This window comes from Neopsephotus bourkii, unplaced genomic scaffold, assembly GCF_033783945.1.
Source record: "Neopsephotus bourkii isolate Nb327-2 ecotype Australia unplaced genomic scaffold, CSIRO-AGI_Nbou_v1 NB_463, whole genome shotgun sequence".
NCBI lineage: Eukaryota > Metazoa > Chordata > Aves > Psittaciformes > Psittacidae > Neopsephotus > Neopsephotus bourkii.
This window is the reverse complement of record NW_026900965.1, coordinates 1,977,028-2,002,381: the sequence shown is the minus strand read 5'-3', so window position 1 is coordinate 2,002,381 and position 25,354 is coordinate 1,977,028. Positions and strand designations below refer to the sequence as shown.

The following is a 25,354-nucleotide window of genomic DNA, read 5'->3' as shown; positions in this document are numbered from 1 at the left end:
CCCCCTCAGCTAAGTTCCATTTCCTTCCATCAGCAAATGTCTTTTACTACTTAAAAGCCATTCTAACATCACTTTAAAATAACTCAGAGTTAGTCTCAATGTCTTTACCAGCAATGAAATGCCCCCTCTCAAAGCCCTGGGTAGCTGTCCCCATGCAGAGAAGCCTGTTCAGCATCTGTCCCAGGCAAATCCAAGCCTGCAGCAGGCTGGAAGAATTCATCCAGCCCTGAACACCATCAGGAAGCATTAAAAGGGAAAAAGTCAGGAAAAACCTGACACAAACCAGGGTTGTGCTCCCAGCAGCAGAAACTGGGGAATATTCAAGCAAAACTGAGCACAGGACATTAGGAAATGCTTGTTTTATTTCAGTTCTTTCCCATGTATTTCTTGCTCTCCCACTGTGGCTTCCCAGAATATGGAATGTGTAAGCTCATGATAAACCTTCTCTAACAGATGCACAGAGACAGGGATACAGGGAATTATCATCAGTGGAGTCAGCACTTCAGGCACTAAGTTATGGAGGTTGTGGAGTCTGGGGCACTTTTTTCCCCTTCTCCATTGTATTCCAGTGGGATGACATAACCTTCTCCAAGCTATTTTTAAGCCCTTGTGACTCGTTTCATCTCAGGACAGATGCTGATCCCGGGAGCCAGGGGTAATTCCTGCACAGTAGCATTACTCCGGGCGAGATGGCACAGCTTTGGCTGGTCACCTTCTATACAGGCTGAAACAGCTGCTAAAAATACCCAATTTGGGGTGTTTTTGTAACAGAACTGAGGGAGCTGGAAAGAAAAAGGGAAAAATGTCCCAGTTTGTCTTTCCTGATGCATTTCCTCACCCCTGCGCTCACCAGAGGACAAACAGCCCCGTTTGTCCTTCTCAGACACTCTCAGGCTGGAATCCATCACCAGAGCCAAGGGGTTTAACCCATTTTGGATAGCAGAGACCTCCAGGACTGCCCCGGTCTTGGGGACCTCTTCTCAGGACACCCCTTTGAGCCCAGAGGTAGCTCTGGATGTGGTACCCTGCATGTCCCTATGGTATCCATAGGGGCAAGGTGCAGGAGACATCCCAGGCTTTGGTCTCCGGGGTTGCTATACCAGAAGGAAGGGCAGCATGTCCTCCAAGGTCCTCCTCTGCCTCTGAGCTCCCATCTCTCCCCATTGCTCTCCCACCTCTCTCATGCGAAGTGGTTTTAGAGGTCCCAGCCTCAAAACGCAGATAGCTGGGGCTAGGGAGGGTCTGTGGGACACTTCTAAGCCGTTGGATTTGCAGAGGAGCTGCACATGTATTCTGAGTGCACCAGGGAGCATGTAAAGATGGATGGATCAGCATTGGGGTTTGAGAAGAAGCTGTGGTGCTTCTGCTCCTACAGCCTCAGCATCCCTGGGGCTTCCCACTGGGAATGAAAACCAGCCCTCCTGTCTGGTCCCAGCACCTCCTCTCCCTTTCTACAACTGGACAGGGAAGGCTCAAGGTGGGAGAGAAAGGGGAGAAGACCCTTGGTGAGATGCAGTCAAAGCCAGCCCTAAGTACCCTCAGTCTCCACACAGCACCACAGGAGGACGGCTGCCCCCTTGCATGTCCAGTTTGTCCCCCTCCAGCAGATGCAATGCTCTGAGGAGGGGATACCATACCAAGATGCAGGTCCCACCCATAGCCCATATGGGCTTATGGGGTGCTGTACCCCCAAACACAACAGAAAGCTTCCCAACCCCATCTTCAAAGCCTCAATACGTGCTGGAGAGCGCATCCCAGAGCCATCACAGGGCACCAGCCAGGAGTTTGACACACAAGGGTTAATTCTGCCCGACTTCCAGCATGGAGAGAGCTGGTGCTTGGCTTTCATTGTGCAGGAGTGGAACAGGGCACTACCACGGTGGGGAAGAGCATCCTCCAGATGCACCAGCAGCACTGACACCTTCCAGTGCACCAGCAGCACATCACCCCCAGGGCTGGAGCTCAACCAGAGCCAGAGCTCGGGGTGATGCGAGCACACACGTGGGTACCACTACACACACCCCACAGGCTCAGACACTCCAGCAATGCGTCCCCACCTCACCCAAACACACACAGCAGCTGCCCTCACTCCTGCCCACGCTCCCACGGCGCTGCTTAAACAAACCATCCCGGTGCTCCCAGGAGCCTTAAGGGAAGCAGTGCATAGATACTGCAGTGGCTTCCACACTGAAGCACTCGGCTCTCACCAAAGGGAAGGAGCAGAGCGATGGGTAATCCAAGCCTTGAAGCCACGTAATGGGAGTGATGCTGTCTGAAGGCTCAGGCATGGCACATACACACACGTACACCTCGTCTCCGAAGCAAAGAAGGGTTGAGGGATATTCCTCCAATCCTTTCCAAGTTGAGGATTTAAATCCTTGGTGTTTCCATCAAGTGTATTCCAGCTCACAAGGACGAACAGATCCCCTCTGAGCACATTGACAAGAGCGGAGTCGAGCATGCTGTGGGTTAGGAGCACTTCTCCAAGGTGTCCTATCCACAGCCCACCCTTACAGGACCTATAAATCAGTCACAAAGGTAGCTATGCCTGTTTTCCCCAAGGCTCAGAAGCATGCGGCTGTGTCCTGTCAGCCTGTCCCAAAAGGCTCCTAAAGAGAGACCACCAAAGCTGGATAATTCCGAAAGCTGTAACAGGGATGCACCTGGGGAGGTCCTCAGGCAGACACAGCCCATGGGGACATCCCATACCCTGCAGAGAGCCCATTTCTTCTCGGAGGGATGGAGAACTCCTCCTTCACACCATTCCTGGGGAGCAAACAGCTCACCCAGCCCCAGGAACACCAGCTTTTGCTTTGGAACCAGCAGAGAAGGGTAATTACAGCCACATGAGGCCCAAGACACGACAGCAGATGGTAGGAAGGACCTGCTGGTGGAAGAGTTGAAACCCCGGGCAAGCAGCAGAGCAAGGGACAAGGGACTGACACCTAAAGCCCATTTTGCTCATTCCCTGTTGAGCTCCTTCCTCCTCTTCATTTCCTAAGTGATCCAAAACTCTGGAAATTCCAAACCTCCATAGGCTACAAAGCCCTTTCCACCAGGCTGACACATGGATGGCTCCTCACCAAACCAAACCCAGCACAGCCCTGCCTGCAGCTCCCTGCATTTGTTCCAATGCGCTGAGATGTTCCTTGCCATAGACCTCAACTGGGAGCATCCCCCAGGGCAGGGGACACCCAAATGAACACCGCTTCATGGAAGGAGGAAAGGAAACATCAACTGGAGGAGGAATTGCAAAAAAGCAGCAAGATGAAGCAGAAAATGTGAAGCCCTTGGCAGTGGGCTCCTCGAGGTTGGAAGGAACACTGCCTTCATTGCATCAGCTGCGAGGACCCATTAGCATCTTGCTAAAGTCCATTTAAATATTCATCTGGAGGACATTTAATGCTAAACTGCTGCCAGACATGAAGAGCCACATGGAGACCCTCCTGTAGCAGTCACCTCCCGCTGGGGTTAGCGGAGGTGACAGCAGGGACAACAGCACAGCACGAGCCAAGAGAAGGGACAAGCAATGCGAGGAGCCCCTTGCCAGTGCGGGAGGGATGGAACCCAGAGCAGAGCCTGGCTGGGTTTCCAGCCTGGCTGCATCCGTGGGTCTGCACAGCACAACATGGGAGCATCAAAATGTGCAGAGAAGGGGTTTTGCAGGCTCACAGCCCAAAGCTAAGAGGGATGCACAAGCCCAGGAGATTTTAGGGGTAATTCTTGACTTCTTCTCCCCCCTCAAAAGCACCAGGGCTGTTTATTTAACAAGCCATGGAGGGGAGTTAGAAGGCGAGTGGCCTCTGATTAACAAAATACATTATTAGCATCCCAACGTGAGCTTTGCCAGTGCCTATAAATACAAGCCAGCAGTGACTCAGCAAAGCTGTAGCTATTTCCCTCCCCAGTTTCCCAGGTAGTTGCATCTTGGGGTGTACGTGTGTGCATGGTCCTGGCTCCCGGGATGCTGTACAGGTCGTCATGGAAACCCAACGCTGCCAAAACCCATCCCTGCTTCAGGAGAATCCTGCACTAAATGTCCCCCTTCAGCAGCAGGGAAGCCCCAAGAAGATACAGGACCAGGTTGTGGCATAAATGGGCAGCACAAGGAGAAGGAAAAGGTGGGTTTGGGCTTTTATTAAGCTATTCCTGGCCTTTAAAACAGCCTGGGCAGCAGGGAAGATTCTCTGTTGTCTCATATGAGGCTGTGTCCATCACCTTGCTTGCATCCAGCACTCAGCCCAGGGGCATAACATCACGCTTTATATTCTTTTTACCTGTTAAGACTACCTGTGCAAGAGAAACCAAGGGAGATGACATGAAAAGGCACATTATCTCATGGGTTTCCCATCATCCTGGTCAGCTCTGCCTGTCACTAATCAATCCTGCCGTGAAACCAAGGAGATTTAATGCATCTGCCCCCCAAAAAGATCAACAGCAGTAACATTTGGTGTTTCTAACAGCCTTTCACACATCACATTAGCAGACTCACCCAGCCCCAAGGCAAAAACCCTCCCTTGTTACCCAGCTTCACAGGTTTTCCTTTGCAGATTCGCAGTGCTAAGCAGGCCCCTGGAGCACAGACAGCCCAAGTTTGCCAGGGAAACAAGAAAATCAGCCCCAAAAAAGCCACAAAATGGCTGGCAACCCCCAAATTTCCATGTCTTGGTCCAAGATCCAGAGGGTTGTTTGTGCCTGGAGGATGCCAGCGCTGTTTTACTGCAGCATTTGAAAAGCCACTGCCACGGGAAAGGAGATTTGCATTTGGAAACTCCCCGTGATTTTGCTTTTCCATTCCTACTGCAAAAACCAGGATTTCGCTTGAAAGCACTTTTGTTTGGAATTTCTGTTTTGGCTTCCTAACAAATCACAACTGGAACAGCACACGATGGCTCAGACCCTCCTGGGCTGGATACCACGGGGATGGGCACTGCTGGGTGAGATGGGAGGAGTAACCAGCTCAATTGATATTCCTATTTCCAAGTAGCAGCTTCCAATCAATCATATCCTGGGCTGCATCCAAAGGAGTGTGAGCAGCAGGTGAAGGAGGGGATCCTGCCCCTCTGCTCTGGTCCTGTGAGACCCCACTTGCAGCACTGTGTGCAGTTCTGGTGTCCTCAACATAAGGACATGGAGCTGTTGGAGCAAGTCCGGAGGAGGCCATGAGGATGCTCAGGGGCTGGAGCACCTGTATGGAGACAGCTGAGAACACTGGGGCTGTTCAGCCTGGAGAAGAGAAGCTGCATGGAGACCTCAGAGCAGCTTCCAGTGTGTCTGAAGAGGGCCTATAAGGATGCTGTAGAGGGACTCTTCATCAGGGACTGTAGCAAGAGGACAGGGAGTGATGGCTTCACACTGGAACAGGGGAAGTTCAGGTTGGATCTAAGGCAGAAGCTCTTCCCTGTGAGGGTGCTGAGGCACTGGCACAGGGTGCCCAGAGAAGCTGTGGCTGCCCCATCCCTGGCAGTGTTCAAGGCCAGGTTGGACACAGGGGCTTGGAGCAAGCTGCTCCAGTGGAAGGGGTCCCTGCCCGTGGCAGGGGTTGGAACTGGATGGACTCAAGGTCCTTCCCAACCCAAACCATTCTGTGATTAAAGAGGAGGTGGTGACCAAAACAAGCAGAGCTTGTCCCCATCCTAAGTCCTGCTCCAGAAGCAGCTGCATCCCCATGCCCGCAGCCACTCGCTGCGCCACTGCCCTTCATGTCCAGAGGTCCCTGATTAATTATTTATCATTGCACACCATAAATCGTGATGAATTTGAAATAGAAGCCTGGCTGTGCAATAGGAGCAGGGTCACCTTTCCCCTGCCAGGGGGAACAGCTCTCATGTTCCAGGTTCAACAGCGAGATAGCAGCCCAGCAGGAAAAGATGCTGTAATTACATCCAGCCCTTTTAATGGTCACTTTCAGCAACTGGAGAGTCGGTTTCCCCATCCCAGCTCCACAATGATCCAAACAAGCATGGACTGAATTGGGTTTGGGGAGACGTTATTAGGGAGCATTAAATCCTTAAACCCAAGTCATCTCCAGGAGCATTGCTGTGGCCAGCACCACTGGTCCTAAGGGATGCTCAACTGGCTCATACAGAACTTTGCCCTGCAAATCTGACTTGGCTCTTGGAGACCCCTAAATAAATTGGGGGTCTTCAAAGCCAGCAAGGCAGCACCTCCCTAAACCTGCTGATTTCATCCTTCGTATTTGTAGTCACCTCCCCAGCCTCGCCGTGCATCTCTGAGCCCTCACCAGCACAGCGCAGTCCCCACAGAGCTACAGAAGACGGATGAGAGCCAGAAACTCAGAGAAGGTCATGGACAAGGCTCTTATAAATGTAAATGAAGCCCAAGGAGATGGCCTAATCCTGCAGGCAGGCGCTCTGCAACAAGCAGAAATGAGATTAGCACAAGGTCCCCTTGGCGTAGGTCTGGCCCATCTGCTTACTATTCTCCCTGAAGAGGGCATTCCCAAGGAGAGCTCCCCGGGACATCTCCTGCCCCAGCACCATCCTACTCAGGTATAACCATCCTGCCAGGTGTCAAATGAAGGTGGCAAAAAGATGTCATTTTGGGCCAAAGCAGTAATTCATTCACAGAACATCACTGCTGATGCTGCATCCCTCGAAGGGAAAATGCAAGGGAAGCTGGAAAACCCTCTTCCAAAGCTTTGGGAGAAGCTTATTTTAGCTTTCAGCATTCATTTGGGTAGGGTTGGGGCTTTTTTCTCTCTGAAAAGCAGCTGGAAAAATCCGCTTTGCTGTCAAGCTCCAGCATTGGCCCACAGCCCACGGTCACTGCTGGGGCCTCTCCATGCCCAGCCGTGCTCCATCCCTGGTACCTCCCCAGCTGGGCAGCCCCAGAGGGACACGAAGCCTGATCCATGCTTCAGTATGGTTATGAGAGGTTTCCACTTCAGTCACAGCACTTCAAACTCCCAATCAGATGCTCATGGACAAGCTGAGGATGGCAGGAAAGATGCTCCAATGCTTGACCCCAGCAGGTGCTTTCCACGGTCTCAAATCTAAGACCAGGTTAAGGGCCTGAATGACTTATTCCCCCAGGTTCCTGGTGCCATTTACCTGCTGCCCACACTCCTTCATACCTTCCCTGCTCTCCTGGAGCACTTTCAGCCCAAACACAGAAACCAGAGGGACACTGGAGCTCAGCAGGAAGCATCACCCAGGGGATTTCAGCCCCATGCTTTCCACTGGAACCTCTTGCCCCCCTCAGCAAACACTTCTATCTCTCTAACAAAGCCACAGACGTGCATTTCTATGGCTCCTTATTTCAAGCACCCCCAGCTCTACTGGACCCCGTGCTCACTCCCCACTCAAGCACCAGCATGGATGCTCAGGGGTCTCCCCTCTAACTCCCAGCTCTGTCTGCACAGATAAGCCATCCCCGAGCAGACTCAGCTCCCCTTGCCAGGGTGATTAATAGTGGGTTTGCTGGTAAAACAAAAGGCCATTAAGAACGCTAATATTTGTTCTCCCTACTCCCTGCCTACTTCATTTCGTCCTTCGATTCAAGCCCTGTACACTTTCCCCAGTGAGAAATTAATAAGGGCATGAAGCCACATTGATTTCCCCTGCTATGGTGGATCAGATACATCTGCCCAACCCCACTGGCTGCAAAAGAGAGGATGGTCCCAGCTCCATGCATCCAAGAAAGGGATGCATCCCAGAATAGGATGGAAATTACATGGGTACCCTGTCTCCATCTGAGACTGAGGGGTTTTAGCACTAAGGAGAAGAGCAGCATTTCCACAGGGCTATTAGGTGACTTGGTGATGGAAAAGATCCCATATCCATCCCCATCCCAGCCCTGCAGCAACAAGGGCCTCATTTAAAAAAGCTTCATTAAAAGCAGCTCCAAGCACTCCAGACCTCACAGCCTCTAAAGGATGAAGAAAGCAGGAGGGGAACCCCAAAGCACCAAACCCTGGGCAGAAAAGCCCCCTTTAGGGTTGCTCACCGTTCACCAATACCAGCTCCTCCACAGCTTGAATGGGGATAACCTCCTCTTGCCAAAACCCTCAGCACCAGAAGAAACCCCCTTGCTCCAAGCCCCTTTAGATGGATGCTGAGGCCCTCAAACCCTTTTATACCGATGCTCCCACCCTCCCCAGGTGGGGTGCATCTGGGCTAAAAGCTCTGGAGAGGCCGATTGAGTGCTTTTGGGTGTACTGGGGTTATGACTTGCTCCAGACAAGTCAGCACCACAGAGGCCAGCACCCCTCCGTGATGGGATACACATTTTCCACCAAGATCCACAAATTCAGTCAAATATGGCATTTCTCTCAGCATAGGAGCCGTTTCCCAATGAAAACACCTTTGGGAAGCAGCTGTGAATGTTCCCAAGTCTCATTCCCTGGTTTCACAGCTCACACCCATGTTGTCACTCCATGTTAATCCACTTTTTTTCTCTCTACCTGCTTAAAACCAACAAGTTGACCTGAACGACCACAACACGTGGCTGATCAAAACCATTGCTGCTCAACACCAGCAGCAGTTTCTGCTCCTCATCCTCAGCACGGCCAGGCTGTGATTTGAAACTCAGGGATGCTCTGCTCACTGGGATGAGCGGACACTGGGAACCTGGGGATTTGGACCCCCTGTGATGTGGCTTTGGGCTGGACTGTAGTGCTGAGCGTGCTGAGCACGGCACCAACACAAGCACAGCAAGCAAATATGGACCCACTGGGCTCTTCTGGTGCAATGAATTGAAGCCCTCCCCAAGGATCCCATCATGGATCATGTCACCAAGGGTGAGGAATTTCATTTCACCCCAGCCCCTGCCCTGGGAGCCAAGACCCCAGGGGGAAGGGGAGCCCCCTTCACCCCCAGATCCTGAGCATCAAGGACCACATTGAGCAGCATCCCAGAGATTAATTCCACATGCCATGTTTCTAATGGCCCAAGGGTAAAGTCCATCCGGGCTGTTTCACCATGAGCATCCCGTGGGATTTCTCCCAGGAGAAAGCACCTGGGAATGCCGCAGGATGGGAGTTGTGGCCTTGCAGGCCAGGGAAGGGCAATGGAGATGGGGAAAGAAACAGATTTGGAAACACCATTTTGAAACAACAGGCTGCTTCAGGGGGCGTTTGCTTCCTCTTTCCCAATTCCCTACCTTACCCTCTGCAGGTTTTCCCTGGGCAGCTGGCACCCTGCTCACACATAGCTCTGTATTCTCCCATCTCTCCAAGGTAATCTTTGGGAAAGGGGAATTGACAAACTGGTGGAAACTGACTGACATTCCAATCAAAACACAAAGGGAACAGAAATAAACGGCTCCGCAAAGAATCGCTATTTAATTAGGAATTAGATCTGTGCCAGTGACTCACGGCAGGAAGCGACACAACAGCGGGCTCAGCAGAGGGCACCTGCAGCAGCATCACAATGGGGACCAGATCCAGCCCGGGGCTGTGATGGGACATTGCTGGGGGGGGACTCCCGCTGCCAGCATCCCCTCGGCTTTGCCAAGCCAAGAGCCACGCTGCAGGAAGCAGCCTGGCGCGACCCCGGGCAATCAGATGCGTGCGAGCCCGAAAGCTTTGCAGAGAAATCCCCTCGCAGCAGTTTTGCTGCTGGAATGGGAAAATCCCAGTAAATCTGATCTAGGGAAAAGCACAAATAAAGATTGTGGAATGAGGGAGGGAGGGAGGGGGATTAGGGAGGGCGGAATAAAGCTGCTCCTCTCTCTCCATCACACTCCAATTGCAACCCTCCTGTGGGGAAACCCCAGCCCTCCATCAATAGGGTACCAAAGCTGGGCAGTGTTTGGGAATCCCTCTCAACTCCTCTGGGAGACATTGAGGAAAGTGAGATGCAATTGGAAAGGATCTGGCAGGGATGGGGACCACAGATCGGTCACAAGGGACATGACATGCTGAGAGCAGGGTGGTCCATGACCCCCCTCAGATCTGGGCTGGGATGCGCAGGTGAGAAGCAGCATCCCTGTGGAAGCTCCTGCTGAAAGCTGTATCCGTCATGGAGTTCTTCACAGGGAGGAATCAGGAGCAAGGCAGAATGGATGAACATCTCTCCTCATAGCTACCTCTTTGTCCCTGGTGCTGGGTGTACTGGGGGCCAAGGGTGCCCCTCTGCATAGATGCAGCTGACAACAGTTATCCAGGGCTTTGGAACAAAGGAAAGCAGGAGCAAAGGGTGAGGGATTCTGCAGGCTTGCTTTCTCAGGTGTCTCATTCTATCCCCTTTCCAAGGGGGAGCTGGCTGCTATCCCTTCATTTCACATCATCATGACACCATCCAGAGAGCTGTAGGAAACACAGCTTGGGCCTCTGAGCTCATGGTGGAAGCTTTGGACATAGAATCATAGAACAGTTTGGGTTGGGAGGGACCTTAAAGCTCATCAGCTCCAATCCCCTGCCACAGCTTCTCTGAACACCCTGTGCCAGCGCCTCAGCACCCTCATAGGGAAGAGCTTCTGCCTAAGAGCTCAGCTCAGTCCCCCTCTGTCAGCTGAAAGCCATTGGGCATCCCTGCAGGGCCATTTCTGCTGCATTGGCTTCACTGCCATGGACAGGACTTTCCAAGCTGGGTTTCTGGGCAGTGCTCACTCAGAATCCCACTCTCCAGTGCTGGCAATGGGTATTTTCGATCATCTTTTCTCAGTCTGGCTTGGAGCAAAACTTCCTGGGCTGCTGGTACCCATCACAAAGGTGCTGAGCAAACACCTATGGAAAAGAGCTGGGCATGGATGGAGCAATGCCCATGTCTCAGCCACTGGTTTTTCCCCCCGCTGTACCTTATTCAGGTCATCTGGCCAAAATCATTTGGTATCTTCCATCTCCTTCACCAGCTGCACCGTGTGTGTCCGGAGGTGAGACCTCGCCTGCTCCCACATCACCCGTCCAAGGCGGATTTCCCAGGAGCAGCACCTCCACCTCTGTTTTACCACCTCCACAAATGACTGTCCTAATGTCCTCGCTGAATTCCAGCTGGATAACAGCAGCGGCAGAGCATGAGCTGGCATTAAGCTGCTATTAGAGGAAATCAGAGCCTGGGAGTGGAGGAGAAAGTGTCGTGGCTGTCAGGGACCCGGGTGGCTGCGTGGACCCCGGCTGAGCTTCGGGTACCAGTTGTTGCATGGAGAAGGTTCCTGCTTAAAGCTTCCCACCAGCCACAGGCTTATGCTGGGAAATATCACTCCAATGGGGCTGTGCACTGAGGGATTGATTGCACCCCAGCCCTCCTGCCAGCGCGGGCATCCACCACTGGATCCCCATCTGAACAGTCCGTGGGAAGCAGAAGAGCCCCCAGAGCATCATCTCACGACGAGCTGCGCGCTGAAGGATGAGTCAGCCCAGGAACACGCCAAAAAGTGTGTTCAGCACTTTTGGACATACCCGGTAGGAGGCAATAAATAACACATCTGCTCAGAGGCGGCCTCGCCTCCTGCAGACCTGGGATTGCCACCTATCGTCGAGGTTCAGCTCTAGGACAAGAATCTATCCTTGCTCCCATTCCTGTTAAACTGGATGGATTTTCCCACTCTGGATCCCCTTGCTTTGAGCCCGTGCCGTCCCCCTCGTTGGGGAGCATCCCACACACACGTGCACGTCCAGGCCCGTGGCTGTTATTTTCCTCCTCCTGGAGGAAGGAGGGCCCCTTGCTGGGATGCTGCTGCTGCATCCTGGGTGCACTGGTGGTTTTTTACAGCTGCTGCAGAAACTGGCCCTAAATATGACCCACAGAGTGTGGGGGGCAGAGTTTGCATCCAGAAGGGACCAGCTTTAACAAGCCTATTACACAGAGGCAGCGAAATGAGTGGGGAAACCGAGGCACAAACCTGCCCCCCAAAGAAAGGGACCCCCCCCCCATCGCTGCCTCAGTTTCCCCGGCGCTGCCCCCCCCCCCCCCTCCCCGCTCCGCACCGCGCAAAGGGGCTCCCTTTCCCTTTAAGCCCCCCCCGCCCGGCGGAGGCTCGGCCCCTTTCTCTGACACAGCAGCCGCCGGGACGAGCCGAACCGGGAGCCGCGGGGAGGCTGCGGCCGGGGCCGGGGGCCGGGCGCCCACCGCCGCTCCGCCCGCCCCCCCCCCCCAATGGCCCTGCCCGGGCCGCCGGGCGCCGCCCGCCCCGCTCCGCCCGCCGGAGTCATCGCTGCTGCTGCCGCCGGTCGGTCCCGGGGGCATCGGGAGCGGGGGGTGCGGGCAGCGGGGATGCGGGGAGCGGGGATGGAGGCTGCGGGTACCGGCATCCTCCTTCCCCGGGGATGCGGGTACCGGTGAGGAAGGATGCGAGCAGCCGGAATGGAGGATGCGGGGAGCTGGGATGGAGATGCGAGCATGCCGGGACACCCCCCCCCCCTCCTCCCTGTGCGCACCCCCGAGCTGGGGTATGCGCTCACCCCACTCCGCCTCCACCCGTGCTTCCCCCTCACCCCCCGCGGCAATGGGGGGGGCATTTGGGGGCAAGATGGGATTTCCCCCCTCCTCGGTGTTGGGGCTTGAAGCCGGGAGGAGGATGGCGGTGGGAGGAAGCTGCCAGACCCCCCCCGCCCAAATCGGAGGGGTCCCCTGGGTCGTGTTCCCCCGCTGCGGGCTGTCACCTCCGGTAACGTCTCACCCCTTCCAACAGCGACCTGAAGGAAAGTGGCCCCCGGACTCCTCTTGTGCCACGGAAAAGCCCTGAGGGAGGAGGAAGAGGAGGAGGACGGGGAGGAAGTAAGAAAAGGAGAAGGCATTAAAAAGAAGGACAAGGAAAGGCTTGGGCTGGAGCCAAGGGGGGTCTGGATAGTGACGGTGAGTTCCTGAGCTGCTTGCCTCTCTGTCTATCTATCCATCCATCTGGCTCAGCAAGACCCTGCTGTGCCCAGTCTCCTGGTCTCAAACTGGGGAAGGGACACAAAACGGGGGGGGTGACAGGGACAGGGTCAGGCTCCATCCTGCCCCCCCCAGTTAGGGGGGACCACTGTGGGGGTACCTGGGAGCTTGTCCTCATCCCGGGGCTGAGATCAAAGGAAGGCAGCAGTGGGCCCCGCAGCTGTCTGGCTCCAGAAGGGATCGCTCCCTCACGCTGTCTGTCTGTCCTTGCAGGAGGGGAGCCTGGGCTCCCCGGGGCACCTGTGGAGACCCCACCGCCACCACCCAGCACTGGAGCTGGCGACCCCGGAAAGAGGGCCCAGCACAGGCAGCAGCATCGCTCCCTGGGGACAGCCAGCCCTGCATCCCCCTTCCCGGCATCGGAGAGCGGGCAAGCAGTGAGCCGCTGGATTTCAGCTTCCTGGGACATCCAAGGGACTCTTCCTCCTCCTCCTCCTCCTCCTGCTCACCTGACCAAGCAGCACTCACCTCTTCCGCTCGCCCCATGGCCACCCTGCATCTCCCCATGGCCACTGGCTGAGCCCGCTTTGCAGCATTCCCGACTCCGCATGCTGCATCCCGACCCTGCTCCCCGCTCCGAACCAGAGCCCCCCGACCTCGCAGGGAGGCGAGCGTGCGGCTGGGACTTCCTTGGAGGCAGGGGAACGTTAAGATGTTGAAAGCTCCCCAGCCGAGAGGGGCTGCACGGACGCCAGGCCACCCGGCTAGGGGGGAGCAGGATGGACAGAGCCGTTGGGGCCGGGAACCAAGGCTGGTAGGGAAGGATGGACTCCCAGACCTGCCAGGACAGGCAGCCCAGTGACCACCCCAGCAGCAGCAGCAGCAATTGTAGCAGCAGCAAGAGCAATTGTGAAAGGGAAAGGATCCGCAGCCGGATGAAAATGGTGATCGGGCAACTGGAAGGCATCTTACAGGAGCTCAAGGAGGTGGCCAAGGAGCTCCGGGAGGTAGGAAAGCCCTGGGGTGCCATCGCATCCCTGCGCGGGTCATGGGAGCCCAAAACGTGGGTGCTCTGTCCCTGTCTCCCTGCCTCCAGGGCTAGGCAGGGGTACCAGAGCCAGCTCAGCATCCACCAGCCCCAGCAGGGACTTGGGGGGCAGAACCAGGCCGTATAGGGGTATATGTTTGAATACAGCATTCAAAAAGGGGGGGGATAAACAGACCTGGTTGTAAAATTGCTCTTGACCTTGACACCAGGGTCTGCTCGGGGTCTGGGCCCGGCCAAGGCACCAGCCCTGCAGGTGCTGGTAGTAGGAGAAGCACCACGGGGGTGACACAGTGGGGCTGGGGCAGCCAGGGCTGTTGGCACCGTGTCACAGCCAGCTCTGCTCTGCCTTGTTCCAGGCCCCTTTCAAACAGGGAAGCGGATGGAGAGGGGATGATGGGTCCCTCTGGCATTGCAGAGAGCACAGAAAACATGGCATCAGCCCTGGGTGCGATAAGAGGAGGGATCATGGGGCCAAAGCAGCTGCCTGTCCCATAGCCTGGCTGTCAGGGTCCATTGCCCTTGCAAAACCCATTCTATGATTCATATACATACATATGTAAAGTGTGGCTGGACTTCCAGTGTGGAGGAATTTCATATTTAAGGTTTGATAGTGAATTCTGTAGCTCAGCGTTTGGGCCACACGTGTCCAAGGTGGAGGGGAAGGGGATGCGGATGGGACAGGTAATTTAGGACCACTTGCAGGTGATGGGGATGTGGTAGATGGAAAGCGTGTGGTACTCTTCACACAGCTCAAGGCTTGGTTTTGGAATAGGGCAGGCTGGTGTTTGAATGCTCTCCATGGCCTGAGCCAAGCACGGGGTTATACCCAGCACTGTGCCAAACCTTCTGTCCCCCCAGGAAGGGCAGGAGTTGGTGGAGGTTTTGCCATGGGCCCACCATGGAGCAGCCCCACACGGGTTGGGGACCTTTGGGTACCACCAAGAGAGTGCTGTTACAGGCGGACCAGCATCATCCTCGGCACAGACACAGCCATGGTCAGGGAGGTGACATCTTCTAGCCTGAAGCAATCCCTGGGATGCAGTGACCTCCTCTGGGGGCGGTTCTGCTTGGTCCAGGAGATTTTAGGGAGGCTGTTCCACTGGGAAAGCCCATGGTGGGAATGCCAAATCCCACTGCACCAGTCCCTGGAGCCCTGTGAGGGCTCGACCTGGCTGTGCCATCTGTAGAGGTTCTCCTTTCTCTCACGGCTTTGCTGGTCCTTCCTGCAGCAGAAAGCAAACCCGGCCACCCATAGCACCTCCCCAGTCCCCACACCACCAATGGGGGAGCCCACAACCCCTTCAACAAACCTCTGATGGATTAAAAACAGTCATAATAGTAATAGTGGGGAGACAGAGTTATTTGCTGTTTAGCCCAAGCTCACTTCATGCTCCTTTAGGGTCTTAAAGAGGCCTTTAAAGTGAGGATGATGACAATTGGCCCCTGCTATTGTGCCCATGGGTATAAGACCAGGTGGGACCATATGAGCATCCCTCCAGCCAAGGATGCACAGGGGTAAGAAGGACCTGGATGAGACCCTGAAGCGCTTGGTGCTTCCTACCAAGCTGCAGCTGGCTCTGCAAGGTCCCTGTACAGCTCTTGGAGGCAGACAGACCATGAGCATCCCTGCAGCATCCACGGTAGGGTGCACCAGTGTCTCAGAGCAGAGAAGAGGTGGCCAGGAGACACCCATCCTATGCCCCTCAGCCCAGGGAGACCCTTGCTCCCATACCAGGGAGGGAAGCCATGCCCCATGGAGGGCTTCTCCCCTCTCTCCAGAGGGCACTGGGAGGCTCTGAGGACTGGGGATGACTTTTCCATGGGGCTGGCACACCCCTAAGCACTGGTGACCTCCCAGGCTGCATCCCATGGCTGCCCCGCACACCATGGGACAACAGCGTAGAGCCAGCCTCAAAGTCCCCACCCCGAGGTGCATCCTGACCTTAAACCCTTCTCAACAGCTCCTACAAATACCCACATGGCAGCAAATACTTGAATTCATGCAGAACAGCACAAAACTCAGCACAAGAGCAGGCTCTGGAGCTAAACCACACCGGTCCGACCGGGCTAAACCAGGCTCCAGTGACTGCAAGGGAGCAGAGGTCTGGTTCTCCCCAAGCCAAGCAGATGTTGGGTATGAGAGGCGTTGGGAATGCACCTCATTGTCCTCAGGTCCCTCAGAGCAAGCTGGATGGGAGCACCCCATGGGCAGCAATCAGAGCCACCCGGAAGAGTCTGTAGTAGAGACCAGGCTGGCAAAATGTAAGCTCCAGGGCATCAGAGGGGGAGAAGTAGAACACAAGGCTCTGTGGTTGTCTGCCTTGCACATAGCAATGCTCTTCCTCAGCTGGAGGGGAGGGCCAGCACATGGGGCAAGGACTGATGGCCTCGAGGACAAGTGGGATCAGGGATGAGGGTCCCACGTGGGGCTGCTCAGGGCCACCAAAGCCCTTCAGTGACCACAGGGCCCTGGCACTTGTGATATCAGTGTCTTCACCATGAGGGCTTTGGAAATGTCCATCCCTGCATCCATCCCCTCTGCACCGGTGGGTTGGGGCACAGGGCTGGATGCGCTCAGTGAGGGCACTGGTGGGCCCAATCCTGCTGTGCCAGGATCACCCATGGGGCTGGAAAACCTTCACTGGGTGATGCTGGACCTGCTCCTTCCACCTCCAATACAAGGGGAGCTGGGTACCAGGGCTTTACAAGTCTGGGAGAAGCAGCCAGGTTAAAACCACCCTGACAAACACAACCCCCAGCGCCACCAACCCCCCTGTGTGGGCACAAGGGCTTTCACCCAGTGCTCCAAAAGCACTCCCCAGCCCCAGCCAGGATTGCGGGATGCTCCGGAGGGATGCTTCAGTGGGGGACCCCGCTCTGCTGGCCCATCCCTGGGGATGCAAGGTGGGACCATACCCTAGTTCAGGCTCCATCTCTGGCTCCCACCTGAAGGCTGTCATTCCAGATGTCCAGATGTTAGCTCCAGGATGCTGTTTTACCAGCTTCCCACTCTCCCTGCCTCCCTCCTTCCCTTTTGTGTATATAATTACTCCCAGCACTCCACGGCAGGGCTGGTTTATGTGCGGGGAAAATGATTATTAAAACCTTTGATTGCAACTGCACACTGGAAGTAGAAGTGAGGCAGGAGGCAGGCGGGGAAGGTGCTTCCGCCGAGCGCTCGCCACGCTGCCTGCCTTCCCACATGCCTCCTGCCAGCCCCAGCCTATTCCCGCCGGGATCAGGGTGATGCCACAGGGAAGATGATGCCCCAGGAGATCCCAGCCACCGCCGCTGCAAGGCTCCGCTCCTTCCCAACCCTGGGGGTTAGTGCTGGAGGTCAGGAGCCATCCATGGGATATAGGCAGAAGTGGGAGGTAAAACAAGTATGGGGGCATGTCTCCCTATGTGCAACCCCCCTAGAATCCCATGGGAATGGGGCCTATCAACCCTGCATCCCCTACTACAGGAGCAGCAGGGTCCTATCACTGTGGGAAGCATCAGCGAAGGGTCCCTCAAAGCCTTTGGCAGGAGGAAAACCCTCCCTGCATGCCCTCATGATAATAAATACCTTAATGATGGTGTAATCAATAGGTTTGATTCGGGGCGAACTTCCCTGAGCTGGGAATGCTTGGGAAAGTTCACAGTGAGAAGGCGGCTTATTATTCTAATAATAACACATTCCAGAGATCTGCACCGTGCTTTTGAGCTGTTTAGCAGCTGATGATCTAGCAAACGATCCCGAGATCTGCAGCGTGCTCCTTTGTGAGCAGCAGCTCCGGCAGGAGAGGCCCCTGGAACCCAGAGAGCTCCAATTAATCTTTTATTCCTTATTAAATATTTACTCACCTTTGCCTGCGCTGGGAAGTGGTTTGGGAGATGCGGGATGGGCCCTGCTCCAGGAGTGCTTGGCTGTGGGGTCATGGGGCTTTGGGGTGGCTCTTTCCCCCCCTGGGGAGAGGACCTGGAGTCTAAGGTGATGCCTTTGGAGTGATGCGATGCTCTGGGAGGAGGGCTGGGGATTTGCTGCGTGGTCCCATTGCACATCCCCCCAGTGCATCAGCTGGCAGCAAAGCACAGTGCAGGGCCAGGCGGGTCGGATACAGCCAGGGAAAGCAGCTGTGGAGCATGGGAAAACGCTTTGGGCCCCAAACTGTGCTGCTGCAGGTGTGCAGCGGGTGCTGGGGATGGATTCAGAGGCTGCGGGAGCTTGGGGAGATGCTCACAGATCCCTGCTCCTCTCCCAGCACCAGATGCTTGGCTCTGGGTTGGGAGAGCAGTTGCATGTGCAGGAGGGCAGCAGAGGGGACGCACGCACCGGTCCCCTCCTCACTGAAGCAAAGACATCCCAGGCAGCACCACTCCATCCCCTGCTTTGATCTCCCCACCCCGGACCCCCCCCTTCACCCGGTGGTACCCGCCCCGAGCACCCATCTGCTTTGCCCACCCTCTTCAAAGGCTGTGCTGGGAGGAAGGGGCCGTCAGATCGCACCACTTTGATCCCAGCAGCTCCCAGCGCCTTCCCCAGCCTCGGGAATACGCGTTACCAATTACCAACCATGAAGCCTTTGAAGTCCCCTCTCATCCTCCCCCCTCGTCCCTCACCTTTCCAGCATCTTCTCCAGCTTCCAGGGGGTTTAGCTCCTTGGGGAGAAACAGCATGGCCAAAACATGGAAGCTGGAGCCACCAAGCCCAGCTCTGGGCTTGATTTGGAGCCACTGACCAAAAATCGCATTTAAAACCATCAGTGCTCCAGATGTTCAACATCTGCCTTAGCTGGGGAGGTGAATACCCATCTGGAAGGTTCCTGGGTGCCAGCAATATCCATGGGTGTAGGGATGGTCTGAGTGACGAAGGAAGCACCCAGCATTCCCAGTTGGGCTGAATGCTGGGAGCTGGTTTTTGGGGTGGGGATGAACTGGTTGTAGCGCATCCTTGCTCCATGCTCATCCCTATGGGTTACCACAGGGACATGGGCACATCCCTCTGCCTCACTCCACTTCATCCTCCGGCTGCTCAAAGCTCTTTGGGCAAGAGCTGAGCACCCTTGGCCTCCCAGCACCTGCTTTCAGGGCACCTGGGCACAGCAGGATGAGGCCCTTCGGTGACGAGAGGTGAAGGGGACTTATTTTTGCTCCCTCTTTTCCCGCTGCAAGACACTCCTGGTTTGAGCAGGGACCCTCTGCTCTCACCAAAGAGGCAGCACCTTGCAGCAAGGTGAAACCTAAAAGCAAGTGAGGATGGGGTCACAAGGCACCTCCAGCACATGCTGAGGACACCCCAACCATCTCCACCTGCTTGTAGGGGGACAGAGTGACCCCAGTTCACTGGGGGAAAGAGCATCACCCCAGTATCCATCCCAGGTGTGCTCTATCCATCCCTTCCTCCCTCCCCATCCCTCTCATCCTGGCTCCCTCTGACAGCAGCAATGGCCTCAGCCAGGAAAGCTTTGACAACCTGCCTCAAGGAAGAGAAAAGCCCAAATCCTACTTTACATTTAAATCCTCAGTGGGTACCAAGTGTCACATAGGTATTTAACACCCCCCTTCCATCCCGCACCACCATCACCCATCTAAAATAGACATCGCTCCTAAAAATAGCCCCGAGTGAGCACTGCTGGTGTGACACTAATCCCCACACGCCACCGCAAGGACCAGGATGGGGACGTGCCCCCCCCCAGCACCGACTGGGCCCCAGTGACAGCAGGTCCCTTTAATGAGGGTGAGGAAGGACCTGGATGACAGGAACCCAAATGGAAGCCTATGAAGATGCTCACCCTGAACCCAACACTGCAACCACAAAGCTGCTGTGACAGCAGAGGTGATCTCATTTTAGCTGAGGGGTTTCAGCACATCATTTGCTGCCTTATTAAAACCTAATAATAGCTGGGTGTTTCCCAAAGCCAGCTTTTTTCCTCCCCTTTTTCCTAAGGCTTTCTTGCCACCAAGAAAGAACGGGTCACTTGTCTTCTTCCCTTGAGTTTTGCCCTTTCTCCCCCAAAGAAAAGAGGAAGAAAAAGGGGAAAAGATAATAAATCTGGAGGTGCACTGGGAGCAGGAGAAATCATCTCATCTCATTTCCAGCCTTTCTCACCGATGCTGATGCGGATGCTCCCAGCTTGCCCTCAGCACCCTTCAAAGCCAAAGCTTGAAGGACAGATGGGTCCCTGCCCAGCCCCCATTGTGTGGGCAAGGAAGCAGGAAAATTAAGTCGAAGATCATGAGTGAAGAGCTTAGGTAAAGCCTGCTGCCTTCTGCTGCCTGGGATGAGAGGCACTCAGGTCATTATCCCCAGCACCACCTTCCTTTGGGCACCCAAAGTCCCCCTCAGGAGACAGGGGGGGTGTAGGTGTAAGCTCCATCCTGCAAGCAGGATCCAGGATGGGCTTCGTGGGGCCCATCCAGGAGGGAAACCACCCATGGGGCTGGGAAACAGCACAGCTTTTGGACCAGGGCTGAGCTTATATGGGCTCCTTGGCCATGGGCAAGGTGAAGTGGCAGGTCCCAGGTTGTTAAGGTGTATTAGTGCCCATCCCTGTGTGCTCAGGTCTGATGATGGGAGTGCTCCCCTTATTGCCAGTCCACCCTTTTTTCCCTGCAAAGATGGGGTTTGGCATCTTTTATAGCAGCAGTCTCCAGTCCTTCCACCTTCAGCTCCTGGGGACCCCCTCTGGTCCCATCTCACAACAGGCCTCCCCATTCCCAAGTCTCCCCAGTCCATATGTCTGCAGCAGGCAGCAAACACACACATCCAGCCCCTTCACCCTCACCCAAACTGCATCAGAGCCCTGTGCCCCTTGGGATGGTGGCCCCATGGAGGTGACACCAGTGCCTTCCAGAGATGTTCATCCAGATTGTTACACAGTCTGGGGGCCACGGGAATGGTCCTGGCACAGCCAGAGCCTGAACGTGTCCCATGCAGCTGATAGAAAAGAGAGGGGGCTGCGTGCACACCCCAGAAGCAACTGGGGGCTTGGTGTGCCCCATCCTTGGTGCCATGGCCTCGGGAGCGCGGCAGAGCAGGAGCTGCATGGGCAGGGCTGTGGAGCCAGGGAAATTTGGAGCTCGGATATGAGAATTCCATGAAAATGAGGTCAGCAGAATGTAAGGAGCCACTTGGCTGCTGCAGCATCCCCCCGGGCTGCTGGCTCCAGATGCCCAGACATGTTCAATTACCCTTAACTCTGTCCACACGTCCTCATCCACCATGAGGGCTTTGTGAGGAGCCTGCCCTGCCAAGCCATGGCTTATAGCATTGGCCCAAACCTCCAGCAAAGGGCTGCAGAGACCAAGGGCAACCTGGGACAGCAGCTATGGGGTGCCCTCCCTCAGCTACCCAACGCGAGGATGGGATTGGGGTGTTTGAGCCCAAGGACTTGGTTTCCCCTAGGAAAACTGCTCAGAAAAACATGGAGTTATGGGATAAGAGATGCATAAAAATCACAGAACCATGGAATTGTTTGGGTTGGAAGGGACTTTAAACTAATCCAGCTCCAACCCCTGCCACAGGCAGGGACCCCTTCCACTGGAGCAGCTTGCTCCAAGCCCCTGTGTCCAACCTGGCCTTGAACACTGCCAGGGATGGGGCAGCCACAGCTTCTCTGGGCACCCTGTGCCAGCGCCTCAGCACCCTCACAGGGAAGAGCTTCTGCCTAAGAGCTCAGCTCAGTCTCCCCTCGGGCAGGTTCAAGCCATTCCCCTTGGCCTGTCCCTACAGGCCCTTGTCCCAAGCCCCTCTCCAGGTTTCCTGCAGCCCCTTTAGGCACTGGAGCTGCTCTAAGGTCTCCCCTTCAGGAGCCTTCTCTTCTCCAGGCTGAACAGCCCCAAAAGGATGGGGATATGTGCCATGATTCATTATTCTTGGTGGATGAGAAGGTCAAACACCCATTGACAGACCCTGGGACTGGTGGAGATGCAGCAGAGCCTTTTGGTGGCATAAGGAGAAGGAAAGGAAACGTGTCTGGCAGTATAATGTCTTTTGTGAAATCTGTGGCTGATTTCCACCAGGAAAGGACATGAGGAAGGGCAGCAGAAGGAAAAAGATGGAGAGGGAAAGGCAGTAATGAAAAATAAGCAGGAAACATACTTGTGCTTGGAGAAACCACCTGGGAAAAGCCAAGCAAAGGGGGTGGTTTGCTCCTAGATGTTCCATGTTCAGGATGGGAAGCTGGGGAGCTGCGGCGGGGGCATGGGACCAGGGTGCCCATGTTGGAAAGGGGGGAGCACATAGAGCATCCACTGGGTCTGAGGAGTGCCCCTGCTCCCCGCTCTTCGTCTGCTGCTGCCCACCTCCAGCTTGGCAGCACTGGGATGGGCCAGGCCCTCTGCCAGCTCCTGCAGCGCCAGGAACACCCCATTCCAGTGCTGCCAAGCTGGATGCACGCATCCTGCTCTGCCTCCTGCACACAACCGAGCTGCACCCCCTCACACACACAGCAACACCCAAGGAACAGCCCTCACGGCAGCGGGGGCTTGGCTGGGACTGGGTTCCCTGGGCAGGATCAGTGCGGTGCTTGGTGCTGGGCAGCGCTTGAGCTGGATGGGACTAAAGGCTTTGAAGGTGGGTGAGGAGCCTCTTGCATCCAAAAGCTTGGCAAGGTCATTGGATCATAGAATCACAGAATGGTTTGGGTTGGAAGGGACAAAGCACATCCAGTCCAACCTCCTGCAATGAGCAGGGACATCTTCAACCGGATCAGGCTGCCCAGAACCACATCCAGCCTGGCCTGGAATGTCCCCAGGGATGGGGCATCCACCACCTCTCTGGGCAACCTGTGTTGGTGTTTTACCATGGCCCATAGAAGGAAGGAGGTCCTTCCTCCTTCCCTGCCCTCCCAGCCCTGCCCATGGCTCACACATCACCTAGGACACAACATCCACTGTTTTTAATGCTTTAAGGATCTGTTTTACTCGGGGGTCCATCCCCTGCAGCACAGCAGTGCCATGAGCCTGTCCCCAGGCCACCACAGCTCTTTATGTACCCCACATTGCAAAAGATAGAGGACTGAGGACCAGCCCCATCAGCATCCCAGCCAGGGCAGGGGGTGACAGTGCTTTCCCTGCAGTCCTGCACCTTCCCATGTATTTGCCCCGTGAGTTTGGGACATTTTCCACCCCTGCCTCAGTTTCCCCACCCACAGAACTGCATTTTCCAGGGGGAGGAGGTGGCAGCTGCTGGTGGCTTCTCATGGTCAAGTGCAAGGGACTGAGGAACACGTGAGTGGGGATTTGGGGTGGCACTGTTATAAGAATTCCATCTTGGCCATGATCTGATTTAATTAATTGTTTATTACAATGGATTAATATCGAGAGGCAATAAGCAAGCAGCGCTGGGTGCGCCGGGGAGTCTCTGCTCCACCCAAGACGCACACTGAGAGTTCTGGGGTACAGTCTCTTATACTCCTCGATCTTGGGTTTCAACCAATCCTGTCATCTCCTTCACCCCAATATCAATGTGGTTCCTTTTCATTGTTCTCCTCCTATTGCTGGGGTCTTATCTTTGGGTGAAGAAACTTCTTAAAAAGTCATTGAATTCCTTGGCAATACATTAACGGGGGATGTCTGTCACAAGCTTAACCACTATCTTAGCCCCCTCAATTCCATTTCTTATATAGTTACTTATTCAATACACAAGTTTCACCTCATCCTGTAACAGAAGGTATGTCTTGATTACCTAACCCCCTCAAGGCATTCAAGCAGTTAAACAAAGTACCCCTTAAAGTAACAAAGTGTTTGATTAGGAAAGATTATTCCTTTGTTTCTTCTTCTCTTTCATCATTGTATTGACAGGAACATCTAACTTAATCTGATCATTCATATACATTCTACACATGATTTTCGATTCCACCCAAAGTACAATGATGGCAAGGACTCCTAAGTTGCTGACACGAATCATTCCTATATAACTCACAGCACTCATGGTCCCAGGGGACAAGGCAGACCCATCCTGCTGCACCAGGTGCCATGGGGTTGATAGGGCTGTGCCGCCAGGTGGGCTTTGGTCCCTGCTGAGGGACTCCCAGAGTGGATCCACCCGGGCTGAGCCTTCCCAGCTCATCACACCGGTGGTGCCAGGGGACACGGCAGAGCTTTCGGGATGTGCTGTTACTGCGGAGCCCAGACAGGAGGCTCCTGTTCAGGGGCTGCTGTCTGCCCGTCCGTCTGTCCGCAGGTGGTGAGCCAGATCGACCGCCTGACGTCCGACTTCGAGTTCGAGCTGGAGCCGGACGACTGGACAACGGCGACGGCCAGCAGCACCTCCAGCAGCGAGAAGGGGGGGGGCGCCTTCGAGCTGGGACCCCTCGATTTCCCCGCCTCCGACATCCTCTCCGACAGCTGGGAATTCTGCTCCTTCCTGGATACTTCCACCCCCTCCGACCCCGGCGACGGCCCCGACCCGCCCCGGCCGCAGCCGCAGCCCCCTCCTGCTCGCCAGCCCGATTACCGGCTGATGAATGGGGGGCTCCCCATCACCAACGGCCCCCGGGGCGGGGGGACCCCGGATTCATCCAGCGAGGAAGCCTTTGGCGCAGCGGCCGTCCAGAAGATCCCGCATCACCGCCCGGCCGGCACACGGGAACGGGTCCGGTTCAGCGACAAGGTGCTTTACCACGCTCTGTGCTGCGATGACGACCGCGACGGTGACAGCACAGCATCCCCAGGGGATGACGGCCCCGAGGAGCCCGGCCGGAAGGCGCTGGTGGGGCCCCCTTCCAAGCATCCTTCCGCTGGTGGTGGTCCCCCGGCGCGGCGGGTGATGAGGAACAGCAGCACGCAGACCGTAGCCGATAAAAGCACCCAGACGGTGCTGCCTTACATCCCGGCCAAGCAGAGGATCAAGAACAAAAACTGATGCCGGCTCTGCCGCATGGATTTGGGGAGGGGGGGGACGGGAAGGGGGGATCCCTGGGGAGGGACACGAAAATCAAGGAAGATATATATATATATATAAATATATATTTAAATAAATCGATACTACTAATAAAACTCAACATGAAAAGGTGGCAAAGAAGACGAATGTCCCAACTACCTACCCGTCATTTTTTAAGGCTCAGGGAATTTTTAACTGCCTTTTTTTTTTTTCCAGATCAATAAACCATCCATCATGGAGAAATAACAACAACAACATATATATATTATATGTATATATGTACCAAAAAGGGAAGCCTCTATGGAGGGAAGAGCCAATGCACTGAGGTTGTGGCTGGGGGATGGATGGGGAGGTGCGGATGCAGGAGGTGGAGCGTGGCTGGACCAGAGAGGACAAATGTCCCTTCCTGGGATGTTTTATCCCTGTTTGGTTTAAGGAGAGCCTGTGTGCTCTGCTTTATCATAGCAAATGTCTGAGTGGAGCGGGTATGTTACCAGGGACATCAGCCCCATAGCCAGGATGTGGCCCAAGAGGGATGGAGAGGGGCTTGTGGAGAGCAAAGCCACATCAGTGATGAGGAATAGAGGCGAGGACACCCGCTCCACACAGTTTCCATCTTTACACCAGGTCCAAGGGAAATATTAGTGACCTCCAAGTCTT

At 55.3% G+C, this 25,354-nt stretch overlaps 1 protein-coding gene across 1 annotated transcript; it reads left to right on the top strand.

The window, feature by feature from the left end:
* Positions 1-12,007: 12,007 nt before the first annotated feature.
* Positions 12,008-24,696, top strand: INSYN1 (inhibitory synaptic factor 1). Its single transcript, XM_061349956.1, has 4 exons — positions 12,008-12,132; positions 12,595-12,758; positions 13,053-13,786; positions 23,996-24,696. Exons 3-4 carry the CDS (start codon positions 13,604-13,606, stop codon positions 24,674-24,676), a joined length of 864 nt encoding a protein of 287 aa, XP_061205940.1. The 5' UTR covers positions 12,008-12,132; positions 12,595-12,758; positions 13,053-13,603; the 3' UTR covers positions 24,677-24,696.
* The last annotated feature ends 658 nt before the right edge of the window (positions 24,697-25,354 follow it).

Bases quoted from the DNA above. Each gene is read 5' to 3' on its own strand.
- INSYN1 (XM_061349956.1), top strand. From the start codon at position 13,604: ATGGACTCCCAGACCTGCCAGGACAGGCAGCCCAGTGACCACCCCAGC. The intron at 13,787-23,995 runs GTAGGAAAGCCC...GTCTGTCCGCAG, and splicing joins TGGCCAAGGAGCTCCGGGAG to GTGGTGAGCCAGATCGACCG.